This window comes from Hemiscyllium ocellatum, chromosome 14 (assembly GCF_020745735.1).
Source record: "Hemiscyllium ocellatum isolate sHemOce1 chromosome 14, sHemOce1.pat.X.cur, whole genome shotgun sequence".
Lineage (NCBI taxonomy): Eukaryota > Metazoa > Chordata > Chondrichthyes > Orectolobiformes > Hemiscylliidae > Hemiscyllium > Hemiscyllium ocellatum.
In genome coordinates this window covers 34,284,499-34,304,363 of record NC_083414.1, presented here as the reverse complement: position 1 = coordinate 34,304,363, position 19,865 = coordinate 34,284,499, and the positions used below count along the sequence as shown (strand labels likewise).

At 43.8% G+C, this 19,865-nt stretch overlaps 1 protein-coding gene across 3 annotated transcripts in view; it reads left to right on the top strand.

The window, feature by feature from the left end:
- Positions 1 to 19,865, top strand: part of LOC132822339 (ERC protein 2) — an 820,981-nt gene that overhangs the window by 923 nt on the left and 800,193 nt on the right. For 2 of the 3 annotated variants that reach the window (XM_060835589.1, XM_060835590.1), the window contains exon 1: positions 10,200 to 11,018. In XM_060835589.1, the coding sequence (XP_060691572.1) occupies positions 10,338 to 11,018 (681 nt within the window). In that variant the 5' untranslated portion in view covers positions 10,200 to 10,337. Of the gene's footprint in view, positions 1 to 3,205; positions 3,265 to 10,194; positions 11,019 to 19,865 lie in introns of those variants that run through there. The other variant, XM_060835591.1, reaches the window with a different exon arrangement.

The following is a 19,865-nucleotide window of genomic DNA, read 5'->3' as shown; positions in this document are numbered from 1 at the left end:
GCAGATAGGTGGGAAAGAAGATGGATAGGTAAGTCAGTTTAAGAGGGTGGTGCTGAGTTGGAAGGTTAGATCTGGGATAAGGTAGGGGCAGGGGAAATGAGGAAACTGGTAAAATTGACGTTGATCCTTTGTGGTTGGAGGGTCCCAAGTTGAAAGATGAGGCATTCTTCCTCCACATGTTGGGTGGCTAGAGTTTGGTGGTGGAGGCGGCCCAGGACTGACTTGTCCTTGGCAGAGTGGGAGGGGGTGTTCAAGTGTTCAGCCACAGGATGGTGGGGTTGTTTGTGTGTGTCTCCGATTGTTCTCAGAAACATTCCCTAAGTTGGTGTCCTTTCTCTCCATTGTAGAGGAGACCACACTGAGTGCAATAGACACAGTAGATGATGTGTGTGGAAGTAAGGTAAGTCTGTTTGATGTGGAAGGATCCCTTGGGGCCTTCGATGGAGATGAGAGGGGAGGTATGAGCGCAGGTTTTGCACTACTTGGGTGGTAGGGAAGATGCTGGGAATGGAAGGTGGGTTGGTGGGGGACGTGGACCTAACAAGGGAGTTGCGGAGTGAATTGTCTCTGCATAACACAAATAGGGGTGAGGAAGGAAATATATCCCTAGTGGTGGAGTCTGTTTGTAGGTGGTAGAAATGGCAGATGATGATGTGATGTATCCGGAGGTTGTTGGGGTGGAAGGTGAGGACTAGAGGGGTTCTGTCCTTGTTGTGATTGGAAGGTTGAGTTCAAGCGTGGAGGAGATGCACTGGAGGACATTTCCGACTACTTGGGAGGGGAAATTGCGCCTCCTTCTTCAAGGACTCATCTGGGATGTTCAATGGTGGAATTGGTCCTCCTGGGAGCAGATGAGGCAGAGGTGGAGGAATTGGGAGCAAGGGATAGTGTTTTTACAGGAGGCAGTGTGGGAAGAGGTGTAATCCAGGCAGCTGTGGGAGTTGGTAGGTTTGAACGAAATGTGTGTGTTGAGTCGGTCGCTAGAAATGGAAATGGAGATGGAGAGGTCCAGGAACGGAAAGGAGGTGTCCGAGATGGTCATGGTGGAAGGTGTTAGTGAAGTTGATGAACAGTTCAACCTCCTTGTGGGAGCACAAGGTGATGTCAATTCTATCATTGATGTAACGAAGATCAAGGTAAAGAATGGTGCCAGTTCATCTGTGGAAGGTGGATTGTTCCATGCCCTCCACCTCCTCCATGATTTTCATTTGCCCAGTCCCCAATGCCTCACCTTGACCATGGAAATCCAGTCCCTGTACACATCCATCTGCCATGTCGAAGTCCTCCAAGCTCTCTCTTTCTTCCTCTCTCGCTGACCCAACCAGTACCCTTCCATATACACACTTATTTGATTGGCTGAACTAGTCCTTACACTCAACAATTTCTCCTTCGAATCCTCCCACTTCCTCCAGACCAAAAGGGTAGCCATGGGCTGCATGGGCCATAGCTATGCCTGTCTCTTTGTTAGGTATGTGGTAGACTCCATCTTCCGCAGCTACACCAGCCCCATTCCCCACCTTTTCTCTCTGCTGCATTGATGACCGTATTGGTGCCACCCATGCTTCCATGAGGAAGTGGAACAGTTCATTAACTTCACTAACACCTTCCACATTAGCTTCAAGTTCACCTGGACCATGTCAGACACCTCCCTCCCCATCCTGGACCATGTCAGACACCTCCCTCCCCTTCCTGGACCTCTCCATCTCTGTTTCTGGCGACCAACTCAACATGGACATCCTACTTCAAACCCACTTGACCCCCCACAGCTACCTGGACTACATTAGCTCCACCCTGCCTCCTGTAGAAATGCTATCCCTTGCTGCCAATTCCTCTGCCTCTCTGCTTCCAGGAGGACCAATGTCACCATACATCATCCCAGATGGCCTCCTTCAAGGGCCACAATTTCCCCTCCCACATGGTCGATGATGCCCTCCAGAGCATCGCCTCCGCTTCCTGCATCTCCTCCCTTGAACCCCACCCCTTCAATCGTAACATGGAAAGAACCCCAGCCCCCCCCACCCCGGTCTTCAACTTCTACCCCACGATCCTCCCGATACAGTGCATCATCCTCTGCCATTTCCACCACCTACAACAGACCCCACCACCAGAGATATATTTCCCTCCCCACCCGTATCTGTGTTCTTCAGAGACCATTCCCTCCGCAACTTCCTTGTTAGGTCCAACCCACCCTCCATTCATGGCACCTTCCCCTGCCATTGCACTCCCCTCACCTCTGTCCAAGGCCCTAAGTGTTCCTTCCACAGACAGAGATTTGCCTATATTTCCACACACACCATCTACTGTGTCCATTACTCTTGATGTGGTCTCCTCTATATTTGAGAGACAGGTTGCCAACTTGCAGACTGTTTCAGAGAACAATTCTGGGACACATACTAAACAACGCCACTGACCTGTGGCTGAACACTTGAACTCCCCCTCCCATTCTGGGTCTGGGCCTTCTCCACCGCCAAATTCTAGCCACCCGATGCCTGGAGGAAGAACGCCTCATCTTCTGCCTTGGGACCCTCCAACCACATGGAACAATGTTGATTTTTAATCAGTTTTTTCTCATTTTCCCCCCCCCCCCACCTTATCTCAGATCCAACCTTCCAAGTCGGCATTACCCTCTTAAACTGTTCTACCTGTCCATCATCCTTCCCACCTATCCTTTCCACCCTCCTGTCCGATCTATCACCATCACACCCCTCACATTCATCTACTTATCGTATTCCCAGTGACCACACCCCCCCACCCCTTTGGGCCACCCCCTCATTCCTGCTGAAGAGCTCCTGCTCGTTGGATGCTGCCTGATCAGTTGTGCTTTTCCAGCACCACACTTTTTGACTGTGGTGGCTAATCATCTACCTCAACGCTGTATTCTGGCGCTATCCCATATCTCTTGATATCATTTGAATAAGAAAATGTCTTGAACATGGTGAATGACTGAGGTTCCACAGCCCTCTAGGCGAGGGAGTTACAAACATTCACCAGCCTCTGAATGAATCACTGTCTGAAATGGATTGTTTATTATACTGATACTGTAACCCCCCTAGTTCTAGACCTCTCAGCTAGTGGAAATATGCTTTCTGCATCTACTGCTGGTCCCTTCTGAAGGAATTTTGTAAGTTTATGAGATTGCCCTTTGTTTTTGTTCTTCTGAATTCAGAAAACAGAGGCTCACTCTCCTGAATTTGTTTCCTTATAGGACAAAAACCCATCATCACAAGAATCAGTACCGTGAACTTCTGCTGCACTTAGTCTCTGGCAAGTATATTCTTCCTTAGTCAAGGTGTGCAATTTTGTGTACTGTTCTGGACCAGATTAGACCCCCTCAACAATACATTATGAAGATAGCCTAGACCCTAACTCTCTTTTTGTTTTAAAGACAAGTTTCGTTCTGGAAGCAAGACTACTGAATTTAAAGCAAAACAGACTTTATTCATTCACAATTGTTATTATACAATGAAATAAAGAAGAAATTGGTATAACAACTCTATTAGAAAATTTAATAGAATAATAATTAACTGCTCCAATATAGTAAACACATCCTTGGCAAAAAGCAAATTCAGAAAACCTATTGTCTCACATGCAACTCTAGCAGCAGGAAAATACCAAGAGAAAACTCAATGTAGCAGGGACAAATGTACTGCAGTTTCCAAACCCTGCTTAGACTTCAGCACCAACTGCTGAAAGCTGAAGCTAAAACTCCTGGTTCTGCGGGAGCTTGACCACACCCATGCTGGCTGTTTCTACTGTTCCAACATTTCAAACAAAACACACAAGGCCTCAAGCTGTTTATTTTGAGTTTTTAATAGACAGCTCTTCACCTCTGCCTTAAACCCTCCCTTCAAAAAAAAGGAAAAAATACACCTCTTAAAGGCATTGTATCGTCACACCCAGTACTCCATATTGTGGTGTTCTGTATAACTGAAGCAAGACTTATTTGCTCCTGAACTAAAGACTAATCTGCTGCTTCCTGCAATATTTACTAGCTGTCAATGACTTTTTAACAAGGATACCGAGGTCCTTTTGAACATCAACATTTTCAATCTCTCTCCATTTTAAAAAAATATATTCTGTATCTTCCTTCCTCCTGTCCAAGTGGATAACCATGCATTTATCCACATAGTCCATCTGCCATGTTTTCGCTTACTTAGTCTGTCTAAATCCCTGTGAAACCTCTTTGCTTCCTTCGCAATGTGCATTCCCACTGAGTTTTGTCATCTGCAAGTTTGTAAATATCATAGTTTGTCCTCCAATTCAAATATTGATCTAGGTTATGAACAGCTGGGACTCAAACTGTGATCCTTATGGTTCTCCATGGTCACTGCCTGCCAACCCTCTGAAAAAGAACTACTCTATTCATTTTGTTTACACCTGTTTAACTGATCCTTAATCCACACTAGGCTATTTTACCAGATCTCATGCACTTTAATTTTGTTCACTTGTATCTTGTGTGGGACTTTATTAAAAGCCTTCTGAAAATCCAAATACATCATGTCCACTAGTTTTCCCCTTATAAATTTTTCTAGTAACATCCTTAAAACTATCAGGGTTTTAAAACATCATTTTCCCTTTCGAAAATCCACGTTGACTGTTCACTGGGACAATTATTTTGTAAATATTCAGCAATCCTGTGTTGTACAACTGATTCAAACATTTCCCTACTACTGACATAGGCTAACAGGTCCGTAGTTCTTTTCTTTCCTTCTCCTTTTAAAATTTTCAGTCTGCAAACACTGTGTTGTAGAATTAATAGAATTTTGAAGATGAATACCAATGGATTCACTAACCCTAGTTATCTCTTCCAACACTCCAGGGTGAAGGTTGTCAGGTCCCAGAGATTTGTAAACTTCGTTAATTTTTTCAAAATGAGTTTTTCAAATCCACACTGTCAACAGATTCTTTGATCTTTTGTATTTTAGACAGTTTTTTTTTGTTTTCCTCTGAAGGTAGACACACAGTAATTGTTTTGCTTTTCTGCCATTTCTCTTTCCTATTATAAATTCTCCTGTCTGGGCCTGCAGTGGACCCAGATTTATGTTTTGCTAATATTTTCCTTTTTGCATACCTATATACATTGATACTGTATTCTTTTTCTTTGTTAATGTCTTGGTCTTACTTTTCTGAAATCTAAAATTCTCTTCAGATTTGCAACTTTTTAAAAAAAATGTTATAAAACTTCTTTTTTATCTAGTGCTATCTTTAATTTATCCAAAGTTCATCATGACTTACAAGGTATTTTTGCCTTGAAAGAATTGTTTTTTTAAACCTGATCTATCACAGCCAGCTTCCTCCTCAGCTTCACAATCACCCTTGTTTACATTTAAGACCTTAGTTCTGGATTAAATGACCTCTTTTTCAAAATGCATGGAAAATTCTACCATACTATGCCAGCTATTCCCTCAAGGTTCTTGTGCAAAATGTTATTAATTAGCCCTTTCTCATTGCATAATATCAGATCTAAAATATCCTGTGTCTTTAGTTTTCTTGAGCAGTCTGTGGAGGAACCAACAATCTCCAGCACATTTTAAGAATTGGTATTTATTAATTTACCCAGCCAAGATGTGGATCGTAGTCATCCAGGTTATTTATTCCCCTTGTAATATGCACTTTCAGCTTCTGTATTTTAAACTCTGTTCCACAATATTACAGTTGTTTAGATGTATAAAAATCACTCGTAACAATTGCTATTGTTTGATGTTTCTTAGCTTCATCCAGTCAATTTATGGAGTGTGTGTGTGTGTGTGTGTGTGTGTGTGTGTGTGTGTGGCTAACATCTTCAGTTGCCATTGAGAAGATGGTTCAAGAATGCACTTTACCACCACTGCAGTCCATGTGCTGTTAGCAGATCCATAATCCTGTCAGGGAAAGAGTTTAACACTGCAGGAATGGTTATATATTTCCAAGTTAGAATAGCAGGAGAGAAACTTGCAAGTATTCCCATGGATCTGCTGCCCTTGACCTTCTAAATGGAAATCGCTATGGATTTGGAAGGTGCTGTCTAAGGAGCCATGGTGAATTTCTGTAGCGCATCATTGAACAGGTTGGGGCTGTTTTCCCTGGAGCATCCGAGGCTGAGGGGTGACCTTTATAGAGGTTTACAAAGTTGAGGGACATGGATAGGGTGAATAGGCAAACTTTTCCCTGGGGTTGGGGAGTTCAGAACTAGAGGGCATAGGTTTAGGGTGAGAGGGGAAAGATATAAAAGAAACCTAAAAGGGCAACTTTTTCACGCAGAGGTTGGTACATAATGGAATGAGATGCCAGAGGATGTGGTGGAAGTTGGTACAATTGCAACATTTAAGAGGCATTTGGATGGGTATATGAATAGGAAGGGTTTGGAGGGATATGGGCCGGGTGCTGGCAGGTATGATTAGATTGGGTTGGGATATCTCGTCGGCATGGACAGGTTGGACCAAAGAGTCTTTTTCCATGGCTGTACATTTCTATGCTGCTGAGTGTTGCTGGTGAAGAGAGTGAATGCTTGTGGATGTGATGCCAATCAAGCAGGCTTCCTTCGTCTTAAATGGTATCAAGCTTCTTATTGTGAAGAGCTGCATTTATCTAGGCAATTAGGGTGTATTCCATCACTCTCCTGACTTATGCTTCCTGGATGGCTTTAGGAAATCAGGAGGTGAGTTACTTGCTGCAAGATTCCTAGCCTCTGACCTGCTTTTGTAGTTATTGTGTTTGCAGTGAGTCCAGTTGAGTTTCTGGTAAATGGTAATCCTCAGGATATTAATAGTGAGGGATGTTGTGGTTCTGCTCGCCGAGCTGGAAGTTTTTGCTGCAAACGTTTCATTCCCTGGCTAGGGAACATCATCGGTGCTGTTGGAGCCTCGTGTGAAGCGCTGCTTTGATATTTCTTCCGGTATTTATATTGGTTTGTTCTTGCCGTTTCCGGGTGTCAGTTTCAGCTGTAGTGGTTTGTATATGGTGTCCAGGTCAATGTGTCTGTTGATGGAGTTTAGGGATGAATGCCATGCTTCTAGGAATTCTCTGGCTGTTCTCTGTCTGGCGTGTCCTATGATAGTGGTGTTTTCCCAGTCAAATTGCACACAACACTACATAGAATTTGACTGGGAAAACACCACTATGTAGTGTTGTGTGCAATTTGACTGGGAAAACACCACTATCATAGGACACGCCAGACAGAGAACAGCCAGAGAATTCCTAGAAGCATGGCATTCATCCCCAAACTCCATCAACAGACACATTGACCTGGACACCATATACAAACCACTACAGCTGAAACTGACACCCGGAAACGGCAAGAACATCCACCAACAGACACATCGACCTGGACCCCACATACAAATCACTGCAGCTGAAACTGACACCCGGAAGCGGCAAGAACAAACCAATATAAATACCGGAAGAAACATCAAAGCAGCGCTTCACACGAGGCTCCAACAGCACCGATGTTCCCTAGCCAGGGAACGAAACGTTTGCAGCAAAAACTTCCAGCTCGGTGAGCAGAACCACAACAACGGATACCCGAGCTACAAATCTTCAATCAGATTTTAAATAGTGAGGGATTCAATGATAGTAACATCAATGACAGTCAAGGACAGTGATTAGATTCTCTCATTGGAGATGGTCATTTCCTGATTGTACATCCCATTCTTCTGATTGAAGATTCCCTGCCCTCCAGTAGATTGATTCCGCCCTTTTATTAACATCACAATCCCACCTTTTTTCTTTGCCTATCCCTCCTAAATGATGAATATCATTTTTAATGTTCAGTTCCCAGTTTTGATCACTTTGAAACCATGTCTGCATAATGCCAATTAAATCTTTTACTTCTAGTACCATCCGTTACCTATCTTGTTGCCAATGATATGTGCATGCAGGTAGTGCTTTTAATTCTGCCTTTTGTTTTGATGCTAGTTGATTCTCTGATTTGTTTCTGCTGTGTTTCACTTTCATTTCCAGCTTTTCTATTTTCCATAATCCGCTCTGTTGTCATTCTATCTGAACTCTTTTTTTATATCTTGTTCCTGTCCCCGTAGCAAGCAAGTGCACTAGGAAATCTCTCCTTGAGAATGCTCCTCCTGGTCCCATATAGATGTAACCCATTGCCCAAAACCAGTGCTGGAGCCTCAAATCTCAAGACCTCCCTCCCCGACCAAATTTCCAGCCGTGTGTCTTTTTTTCAAGCTTCTGATTTCTGTGCCAGGTAGAATGTGGTATTCTGAGTATTCTGTGATTTACAGTGTTGGAGATCCTGCCTTTCCCTAACTTGTATTTTCAGGACCTCATTTCTGTTTATCTTATTGATGCCAAGGTGAACCACTGCCTTTGACTCTTCACCTTCGAAGAAGCTCTCATTTCAGTAAAGTCTTAATTTTTGCAATTCTTGTCAAGTTTTTAAGTAAACTCTCTAAAGTAGACTCTTCCAGTTCCACAATTAATATTTCTGATGAGCAAGCAATTGCAGCATAAACTCCTCTAGCCTCTTGGCTACTTCTTATGACCCTGAATGAAACCTCTGACTAGCCTTTTGACTTAAATAGAAAAACTTTTTTATTGTGTGGCATGGTATCAAATATTGTCTTTATATGGTATTGTGAAACATTTTGGAACTTTTTGATTATCTTTCAAGGTGCCATATAAATACAAGTTTTTATTGCCAGTATTACTGCCTTCACTTGCCAAAGGAGTGAAACCAAAAGACCATGCAGTCCAGAGTGTGGTGCTGGAAAAGTGCCGCAGATCAGGCAGCATTGGAGGAGCAGGAAAATTGACATTTCCAGCAAAAGCCCTTCATCTGGAATGAGGCTGGGAGCCTCGGCAGTGGAGAGGTAAATGGGAGGAGGGTGGGGCATGGGGAAAGGTAGCTGAGAGTGCAATAGGTGCTCCTGGATGCTGCCTGACCTGCTGTGCTTTTCCAGCACCACACTTTTCTCCACCTATTGCACTCTCAGTTACCTTCCTTTCTCTCTTCTCCCCTTTCCCTCCCATTTACCTCTCCACTGCCGAGGCTCCTAGCCACATTCCAGATGAAGGGCTTTTGCTGGAAATGTCAATTTTCCTGCTCCTACAATGCTGCCTGATCTGCGGCACTTTCCCAGCACCACACTCTGGACTGCATTGTCTTTTGGTTTCACTCCTTTGGCAAGTGAAGGCAGTAATACTGGCAATAACAACTTGTATTTATATGGCACCTTGAAAGATAATCAAAAAGTTCCAAAACGTTTCACAATACCATATAAAGACAATATTTGATACCATGCCACACAATAAAAAAGTTTTTCTCTTTCAGTCAAAAGGCTAGTCAGAGGTTTCATTCAGGGTCATAAGTAGGAGCCAAGAGGCTAGAGGAGTTTATGCTGCAATTGCTTGCTCATCAGAAATATTAATTGTGGAACTGGAAGAGTCTACTTTAGAGAGTTTACTTAAAAACTTGAAAGAATTGCAAAAATTAAGACTTTACTGAAATGAGAGCCAATATCGAAGGTGAAGAGTCAAAGGCAGTGGTTTACCTTGGCCTCAATAACATAAACAGAAAGGAGGTCCCGAAAATACATTATCTCTACTCTAATCTCCAGCATCTGCAGTCCTCACTTTCACCCAAAGACAATACGGTAGTCCGTACAAATACCCCCAGAGCGAAGGAAAAAAACCAAGGAAACAGAAACATTGATGGGGGCGGAGGTTGAAGGGAGAGAGACACAATGTAAATATATTCCTCAGAATTACAAGAAATGCAAATTAGATTGGAAATTGGAGGTCATGTTACTTGCTTAACTCCAGTTACTTAATTACATTTAGTCATGTGCTGTGCAAGATCTCTGCTTTGATAGCTTAATATTAACCATTAGTGCTTAATATTTAGAAAACATTGTTCTGAAGGTGAAGCAAAAATACAAATATAATGCACAGAAAAGTACCAGTAGCTATGAGCATTTGGTACATTTGAACGTGATTGTGAAGAAATGCCTTCAGCTGATAGTTTCTATCAAGTGCATCGTCAATTCTCACACGTTCTTGTGGAGATCTGTTAGTTTTACATGTCACACTTATCAGTGTTCATCGCTTTATATTTGTGGGATTATTTTTCAAAGGGTTTTTGTATTTCTGGAAGCCTGTATTCGCTGATTTCCCCCTCCCCCCCCGCTTACCTGTTTAGTTTATAAATATGTTGAATGTGAATGATTCTGTACATTATTTTATTAAAATATCTTGCAGCTCTGACGAGTAGGCAAAGCCCTCCTCGCCCAGCAGTGGGGAAATGCGGTAACAAGCTCGGGCAGGTAGCACAAGGAGAGGCGTTGAGTGACGGCGGCCGGCTTCCTCGATCACAGCCAGCGCCTTTGATTCAGACCGGAGCCATGTACGGCAGCTCCAGGGCAGTGGGCCACGTGGAAGGCAGCCCTTCCCGGTCTCCCCGGCTTCCCCGGTCACCTCGCCTGGGACACCGCAGAACAAGCAGCGGCGGCACCGGAGGAGCCGGCAAGACCCTGTCCATGGAGAACATCCAGTCCCTGAACGCAGCCTACGCCACATCGGGGCCCATGTACCTGAGTGACCATGAGGGAGTCGCCTCCACCAGCTTTCCCAAAGGCACCATGACCCTGGGCAGGGCGACCAACCGAGCCACCTACGGGGGTCGGGTGACGGCCATGGGCAGTAGTCCCAACATCGCCTCGGCTGGCCTGTCTCCCGGCGGAGATGCCCTGTCGTTCAGTGATCACCACCAGCACAGCGGCATGGTGACCCCATCCTCACACCACCACCACCACCATCACCATCACCAAGTGCCCTCCACCCTGAGGCAGGTCCGAGATAACACCGTCGTCGATCTGCAAGCGCAGCTCAAGGATCTGCAGCGAGAGAACGAGATCCTCCGGAAGGAGCTGGAAGTTAAAGACACCAAGCTGGGATCGTCCATGAACAGCATTAAAACTTTCTGGAGCCCCGAGCTGAAGAAGGAGCGAGTGCTGAGGAAAGAGGAGGCGGCCAGAATGTCGGTGCTTAAAGAACAGATGCGAGTATCTCACGAGGAAAGCCAGGTATAGTTCTTTTTTTCGTGATTTGCTCTCCATTTTCCGAAGCGATATGCTTTGAAACGTTTAAATTGTGGGTTGCTCCAATTTTAAAGCATCTTTTATAATAAGGAGGGTAAAAGCCTCCTGATTCACATGGACATCAGCCAAGAGACTGCAGGATCATGTGCTAGCTGGCTGCTAATCTTTCTCACCATGCTCAGACAGGTGGCTGGGGATGCTGTCAACTTTTAATCTGAGTGCTCTACCCACTGATCCAGTTCCATCTTTAAATCTGTTCCCTCAAATTTGACCAAGCAGATGACTGATCATCTTTTGACCTCGTGAATAGAACAGAACAAACCACTTGACCGACTGGAGTGATACTTACTGACTTTTATGTAGCTCAATTCACACCACTGAGGTTCTCCCAACTGTCCACTGATGAAATCATGATCCACACAATTATTGTTTTGCAGTAGGACATCTTTCCATGTTGACTTCCTCACTTCCTTGTTGTTATCTGAAATTGAGTTAGTCATTTGTCTTCCGATCCCTTCCTCCAGCTTTGTCTTTTCAAGCACTCTTTTTAGTTTTCTAGTTATGACCTTTTTTTTTTGTTTTCTCATCTGCTTTCTCTACTTCAACAGTGACAATGCATTCAGCCACTTTGTCTATCCATGGGGGTTTCTTTTCAGTTTTTTGAAAAATCTCTTGAAACTTGTATGCTTCTGTTCTCAATATATCCATTTCTTTCCACCTTCTCTTAAATTCCTAGTTTTAATAGCTGTCTGCTCATTGGAATACTGTCTTGCCTGAAAGTAGGTCATAGCAGTGCAGAATTCCAAAGTTGTTGAACAAAGAGTGTGATCTTCCCAGGGCGGTGTATCCCCCAATCACTTCACTCCTCTCACCCAGTGCTTAATTGCTATGGGTCACTTTGTTAACTTGGGCACCAAATAAGGCCCTTAAGTGATCACTTAATTGCTACTTGGGGCCTTCCACTTGCCATTTGCTGTCACTAATCTAACAAATTGCATAAGAGCTCCAAATTGCCATCCAGTGACTGTAAAATAATAGAAAATGTGGTTCTGATGTTATGGCAGAGGTCTTGAGAGAGTGATCAGTGTATGCTATCGCCCTTCATTTAACATTTAACTATTGCATCCTTTAATAGTTGATCTCCTGTGTAATACAGATTTCAGATTGCATTTGACAAGTAGTAGTTAAACCTACATGAAATATCAATTTCCCTTGACACATTGGAAGACTTCTGCTTGGACAAAGTTAAAGGAGTTCAGAAAAACCATTGAAAGCTAGGTTTTTATGACTGTCTGTCTGTTATAACAAATCTGGTGTGTGCACTTGAATTGGGGTGATGTGGTGGCTCAGTAATTAGCACTGCTGCCTGCCAGCACCAGGGATCCAGGTTCTATTTGCCAGTAGGTTTCTTCTATCGATTCAAGCAATTCTGACAATGTCACTTCATTTATCTTACTGTGAAATATAATCTGCACTCTTCCACCCTCTCTGATTAGCTGTCCCTTTTATCCCTGGTAAACTTCATTTTGTGCTGACCTTCAGGCCTTTGCATTTCTCTTCTGTTTGATGCCCAGAAATATCCACTATATTCCAGTTGAAGATAATCTGAAAATGTGTATTCTAAACTATTACTTCAACACAATCTACATGCTTTCTAATCTGATTGATCTGTAGTGCTTTTTAAAGTATAATCATTGATTTATAATTATTTTATAAAAATGTAAAGATCTACTGATGACCATGAAATGATTGGTTGATTGTTGGAAAAGTCCATTTGGTTCACCAGTGTCCTTCAGGGAAGGAGATCTGCCATCCTCACCTGGTCTGAATTATATGTGACTCCAGACCCACAGCAATGTAGTTGACTTTCAGTTGCCCTCTGAAATGGCCTAGCAAGCCACTCTGTTGTGCCAGTTACTATAAAGTCTCAAAGAAATGAAACTGGATGCATCGTCTGACATCGACTTGGGCACTGGAAAAGGCAATGGCAGAAACACACTTGTTGACCCTGCAAAGTTGTCCTCAGTAACATCTGGTGGTTAAAGCAAAAAATTGGGAAAGCTATCTCAGACTAGTCAAGCAACAGCCTGACATAGTCATACTCACGGAATCATTCCTTACAGACAATATCTCAGACACTACCATCACCATTCCTGGATATGTCCTGCTCCACCAGCAGACAGATCCAGCAGAGGTGGTGGCACTGTTGTATACCGTCTGGAGGGAGTTGTCAGGAGTCCTCGACATTGGACTTCATGAGGTCTGGAGTCAATGGCTACAGGTTAACCATGGGCAAGGAAACCTGCTGATTACCACACGCTGTCCTCTCTCAGCTGATGAATTGGTATCCCTCCATGTTGGAGAAAATGCTGAGGGTGGCTGAGGGCACTAGATATATTCTGGGGGATTTCACCGTCTACCACCAAGACTAGCCCAGCATCAGTACTACTGTTTGAGTTCTAAAGGACGTAGCTGCTAGATAGGATCTGCAGCAGATGGTGAGGGAACCAACAAAAAGGAAAAACATGCCTGACCTCCCATCCTTACCCATCTGCCAACTCCAGATGCGTCTGTCCGGTATTGGTCAGAGTGACCACCACACAGTCCTAAAAGAGACGAAATCCTCCCTTCACGTTGAGAAAAACCTCCATGTGTGGCACTAAATGGGACAGACTTTGAACAGATCTAGCAACTCAAGACTAAGCATCCATGAAGCATTGTGGGCCAGCAATAGCAACAGAATTCTATCCACACAATCTGTAATCTCATGACCTAGCATATCCACACCCAGACATTCCATCAGGCCAGGGGATCAATCCTGGTTCAATGGAGAGTGAAGGAGGATATGCCAGGTGCAGCACCAGGCATACCTGAAAATGAGGTGTCAACCTGCTGAAGCTCCCAAACAGGGCTGCTGGCGTGCCAAACAGCATATGCAGCAAAGGATAGAGAGAGCGAAGTGATTCCACAACCAACTGATCTAAGCTCTGCAGTCCTGACACATTCAGCCCTGAATGCTGCTGGACAATTAAACAAATTGCTAGAGGAAGAGGCTGCGCAAATATTCGATTCTCCATTATGAAAGAGCCCAGCACGTCTGTGCAAAATGTAAGGCAGAAGTTTTTGCAGCCAGAAGTACCGAGTGGATGATGCATCTCGGCATGCTCCTGCTCCTCAGCATCACCGATACCAGTCTTCAGCCAATTTGATTCACGCCCAAGGAGATCATGAAACAGTTGCAGGCACTGGATACTGAAAAGGCTACGGATTCTGACAACATTCCGGCAGTAGTACTGAAAGCTTGTGCTCCAGAACTAGCTGCTCCCCGAGCCAAGTTGTTCTAGTACAGTTACAACACTGGCTTCTACCTGACAGTGTGAAAAATTGGGGTAAAAAGTGAGGTCTGCAGATGCTGGAGATCACAGTTGAAAATGTGTTGCTGGTTAAAGCACAGCAGGTTAGGCAGCATCCAAGGAATAGGAAATTCGACGTTTCGGGCATAAACCCTTCATCAGGAATGAGAAGAGTGTGCCAAGCAGGCTAAGAGACTCACTGAAATCCTTGTAGAGGGAGGAAGAGAGCTTCTTCAAGGAAGGCATCCTTGCAAGAGGATTCGCAGTAGGTTAAAATCTCACCCTGGTATGTCTTGTACACACAAACCAGGACAAATCCAACCTAGCCAGTTACCATCCCATCAGTAAGATGATGGAAAGTATTGTTAATAGTGCTGTCCAAGCAGTGCCTGCTGAGCAATAACCTGCTCAGTGATGCCCTGTTTGGGTTCTGCCAGGGCCTCTCAGCTGCTGACCTCATCAGTTCTAACATGGACAAGCCAGCTGAATTCCTGAGGTGAGGTCAGAGTGACAGCCCTTGATATCAATACTGCATTCAATTGTGTGTGGCATCAAGGAGCCCTGGCAAAACTGGAATCCATGGATATTAGAGGGCAAGTTCTCCAGTGACTGGAGTTTTACCTGGCACACAGGAAGTTGGTATGGTTTGCAGAGTTCAGTCACCTCTGCTCCAGGACAACTTTGCAGGAATTCCTCAGCTGCATCATCGATCGATCCTCTCTCCAGGTCAAGGTCAGAAGTGGGGATGTTTGCCGCTGATTGATTGCACAATGTTCAGCACCATTCATGACTCTACACATACTGAAGCAGTCCATGCTTGAACGCATCGATCTGGAACACAACACTGTCCAGGCTATGCCACACAAATGCCAAGTTATGACCATCACTGAAAAAAGAATCAACCACTGCTCCCTGACATTTCATAGCATTACCAGTGTCCCCCTGAGCTATCCACATCCTGGGGTTATCATTGACTAGAAACTCAATTGGACTCACCACAAATACTGCGGCTACGAGTGTAGGTCAGAGGCTTGGAATATTGCGGCGAGTAACTCCCCACCTGGCTCCCATCACACTCCTGACAGGCTTTGGGAATACTCCCAACTGGCCTGGATGAGTACATTCCATCAGCAGTCAAGCTTGATATCCTCCAGGACACAGCAGGCCAATTGATTGGCACCATATCCACAAGCATCCACTCTTAAAACCACTAAGACTCAGTAGCAACAGTGTGCTGAAACAGGCAAATAGCAAATGCATAAATAGATGGCATCTCATATGAACTCAAACGCAAATCTTCTGGTTTCTGTTTTTCTGAACTGACCATAGCCTTTTCTTTTATTTAACATTTTTTAAATCTGTTTGAGTTAAGTCACTAACTGAAATTTACACAGGATTTTCACCCTTTTTTTAATTTTGGATGACAACATCTCAGCCTGACCAGCTTTCCTACCAGGGAACACATTTATATTTTTCTTGGGGGTTTTCTTTGACTTATTTTTTTGCAATCATGTACTAACATAACCTTCTGTTATTTGTGTTGACCTAAATGATATTTGGGCTTGCACAGGATCTGAGTTTGATCAGAGTTAATGCAAAGTGACTGAATGTACTGGACTCTGCCAATGCTATTAGCCCTGACAATATTCTAGCAACAGAACTTCTGATATGCTCCAGCTGTAGGTGAGCCTCTTGCCAAGCTCTTCCAATACAGCTACAGCACTGACATCCACCTGGGAATGTGGAAAATTGCCCAGGAACTTACTGTGTGAAAAAAAAGCAGGAGAAATCCAACCCAACTAATTAGCACATCATTCTACTCTCGATCATTAGCAAAGTTCAAATGGCACTAGTAAAAGAATAAGCTGCTCAATTTGGGTTCAGCCGAGACCATTCCACTTCTCGGCTCATCGCAGCCTTGGTCCTTATGTAGATAAAAAGGACTGAACTTGAGAGATGTATGGTTGAGGGTAACTATGTTAAACTATGCTTGACTAAATAAGAATCTAGTCCCTGGCAAAACTGGAGTCAGGGGGATTGGGGAGAATTCTCCAGTGGCTGGAATTATATCGAACAGCGAAGAAACTTAAGTTCAGTCAACTGTGCTCAAGTATGTCTCTGGAGGAGTTCTTCTGGTTAGTATGTAAGGTGCCACCATCTTCAGCTGCTTCTTCAGTGATTTTCCCTCCATAAGATCAAAAGTGGAGATATTTGGCAATGATTATACAATGTTCAGCACCATGTGTGACTACTCAGATACTGAAGTAGTCATGCTGAAATCCAGTAAGACCTGCACAATATCCAGACTTGGGCTGACAAATAACAAGCAACATCTATGTCACACATCTCCATCAAGGCAAAATCTGGTCATCACCCCTTGCCATTGAATGGTGTTAGCATCAAGCTATCACTATCAAAGTCTTGGGTGACATTAGCCAGCAACTGAATTGGACCTGTCACTACATAATGTGGCTGCAAGAGGTGTTCAGAGGCTAGGAATCCTGTGCTGAGTAATATGCTATGTGTTTTTCCGATCCCTGCCTATTATCTGAAAGGCACTGGTCAGGATTGTGATGGTATGCATACCACTTATTTGGATGGTTACAGCTCTAAGCACATTTAGGAAGCTCCAGGGATAGCGGGAGCGTAGCACAGCAGGGGCTTGGGGGGTGAAATGGGGGCAACTTCTGGATAAATAACTGAGGAGAAAGTCAGAGCAGCAGGAGTGGAGCTGAATCCATACATAAAGCTCTAGAAGTTGTGTCGCAGCTCGAAAGGTGGCATAGGCTTGGTTGCTCAGGAACCAGCAGTAGAGACTGAGTGAGTAGTGTCAGGAGGGAGATTAAATGCTGTTTTAATAACAGGTGCTCTGTAGGACCAGGAGTGCTGGCTGATCAAATATTCCAGATAATCATGAGGTCCACATAATTGATGTAAAAACATGCAGGGTATGCACATTATTGTTACACTTTATTTAAAGCATAAATCATTGAAATAATAACGCAACTTTGCCTTAAAACCTACCAGCAGAGAGTCTTCTCACTCAAACCCTAAACTGACTACTTGGACATCATGGTAGATTATGGTATTTGAGGCAAAATTGACTTGAAAACTGAATCAACTGTTGGCATTTTGCGTGGCTATTCAATTGAACGAGAAGTATATGTACATTGAGGTTAATAAATTACAAATTCAAATACAAACTTTACGGTATTTGAGGTATACAATATGCTCGGTTTATCGGTGCCAGCTAAAACAAAGTTTTGCAAATAGGAAGATAAAACACAAAGCATAACTAAAGTATTGGTGTAGGAGGGGAGGGATTCAGAAATTTGGATCGTTGGGATCTTTTCCAGGACAGGTGAGACCTGTGCAAGAAGGAACGGTTGCACCTAAACTGGAGGGACACCAATATCCTGGTCGAGAGGTTTACCAGTGTCATTTGGGTGGGTGTGGACCTGGACCAGTTAGTCAGCATGTGGAGTATTTGAAGAGGAGAGGGGCTAAATCATCTAAGTCTCATAGAAGAGCCAGCAGGGTCAAATTAATAACACAGCAGGGCAAATGGTCTGCAGTGCATTTATTTTAAGAGTATAACAGATAAAGCAGATGTGCTGAGAGACTAGATTAGTACATGTGACTATGGCAGGACTGGTAGCTGAATGTTTAGGGTTTAGGTGTTTCACTTGTGAAAGAGAGGGATGAAAAAGGGATCGGGGAGTTACGTTGCTAATGAAGGAGAATGCCACAGCTATGACAGAGAGGGCACCTTGAGAGAGCTCACCCAGCGAAGTCATATGGGTTGAAGTTTGGAATAAGGAAAAGTGAAATTATTGGTTTGGGGTTGCACCATAGGCCTCCCAAAAGCCAGCAGGAATTAAAGGAACAGAGGGCGGCATGGTGGCTCAGTGGTTAGCACTGCAACCTCCTAGCTCGAAGGACTTGGGTTCGATTTCAGCCTCGGGCGACTGTTTGTGTGGAGTTTGCACATTCTTCCAGTGCCTGCATGGGTTTCCTGTGGGTGTTCTGGTTTCCTCTCAATACAAAGATGTGTAGGTCAGGTGAATTGGCCATGCTTAATTGCCCATAGTGGTAGGTGCATTAATCAGAGGGAAATGGGTCTGGGTGGGTTACTTTGTCGAGGGCTGATGTGGACTTGTTGGGCCAAATGGCCTGTTTCTGCTCGAAGGAATGTTATGTTTTTTAAAAAAAAAATGTAGGCTATTTCCCAAGTGCAGGTAATTGAGATTTGGGTAATTTGGTGTTTGTTGGTTGGTGTAAACATCATGGACTGAAGGATCTGTTTCTACTCTGTGTGACTCTGACTCTAAATATAAGCAGATTATAGAGAGATGTAGAAACAGTGTTGTGGGTGACCTCAACTTCCACAATATTGACGAGGACTTCCTTACTGCCAGGAGCTTAGATGGGAATTAATTTTAATTGCATCCTGGAGTTCTGCTTGAAACCATGTGTAGATGGCCTACATATGTAGGTATGAAGGGTCTGTGCTTGACCTTGTATTGGGAAGTGAAGCTGGCCAGGTGATCGAAGTTTCAGTGGGGGAGTATTTTGGGGACAATGTTCATAATTCCTTAAGTTTTAAGATAGTTATTGATAAGCCTGGTCCTCAGGTAAGTGTTAAATTATGGGAAGGCTACTTACAACAGTATTAGGCAGGAGCTAGGGGACCAACTGGATTGGGGACAGCTGTTTGAAGGTAAATTTCCATCTGACATGTGGGAGCCTTTTTAAAGACCAGTTGACCAGAGTTCAGGACCAGCATGTTCCTTCCTATGAGATGAAAAATAAGGATGACAAGATTTGGGCAAATCTGATGACAATAATTTATCCTAATCCCACCCTGACTCATTCTGTTTGTAATTCTGTGCGCCTCCCTGCAGCCACCCAGGATCTGTGCACGTGTGATTTAAAGCAATGTGCAGTGCACATGTCAGTGTCAGCAAATGTGGCTTTAAATAAAAGTAATTTTCTTCTAGAATTATCAATCTTCCCCCCCCCCCCCCCCCCCCATTAAGCCTACAACTAGGAAAACATTAGTAGTATAGTATTTAAATTGGCAAAAGAGAAAAGGCATGAATTAGCAGCAGACCTTTTTAAATTAATTGCTGCCCCCGCTTTCCCACAGGCAGCCATCACCTCCTTTAATGTACCTTTTATGTTGTAGAGGGGTTTCAGGTAATGTGTTGCCATAGAATACGCACGAGGCTGGAATATTTTAAACAGGCCGTTGGCACCCTCTTTACTGCATCTTGGATCTCTGATATTTAAATTTAACAGTTAAGTGTTCCTTACTGTAGTGTTCACTGCAATTTTTCCTCATCGATCTCCTTTTAATATATGGCATCTTTAAGCTTGAGAAGCCACATTTATTTGCAAGTAATTAATTACCTCAAGTGATTTCCACTGTTCTTAACTCCTCACTCCTTGTTATGAGTGTTTCTGAGCTAACCAATTT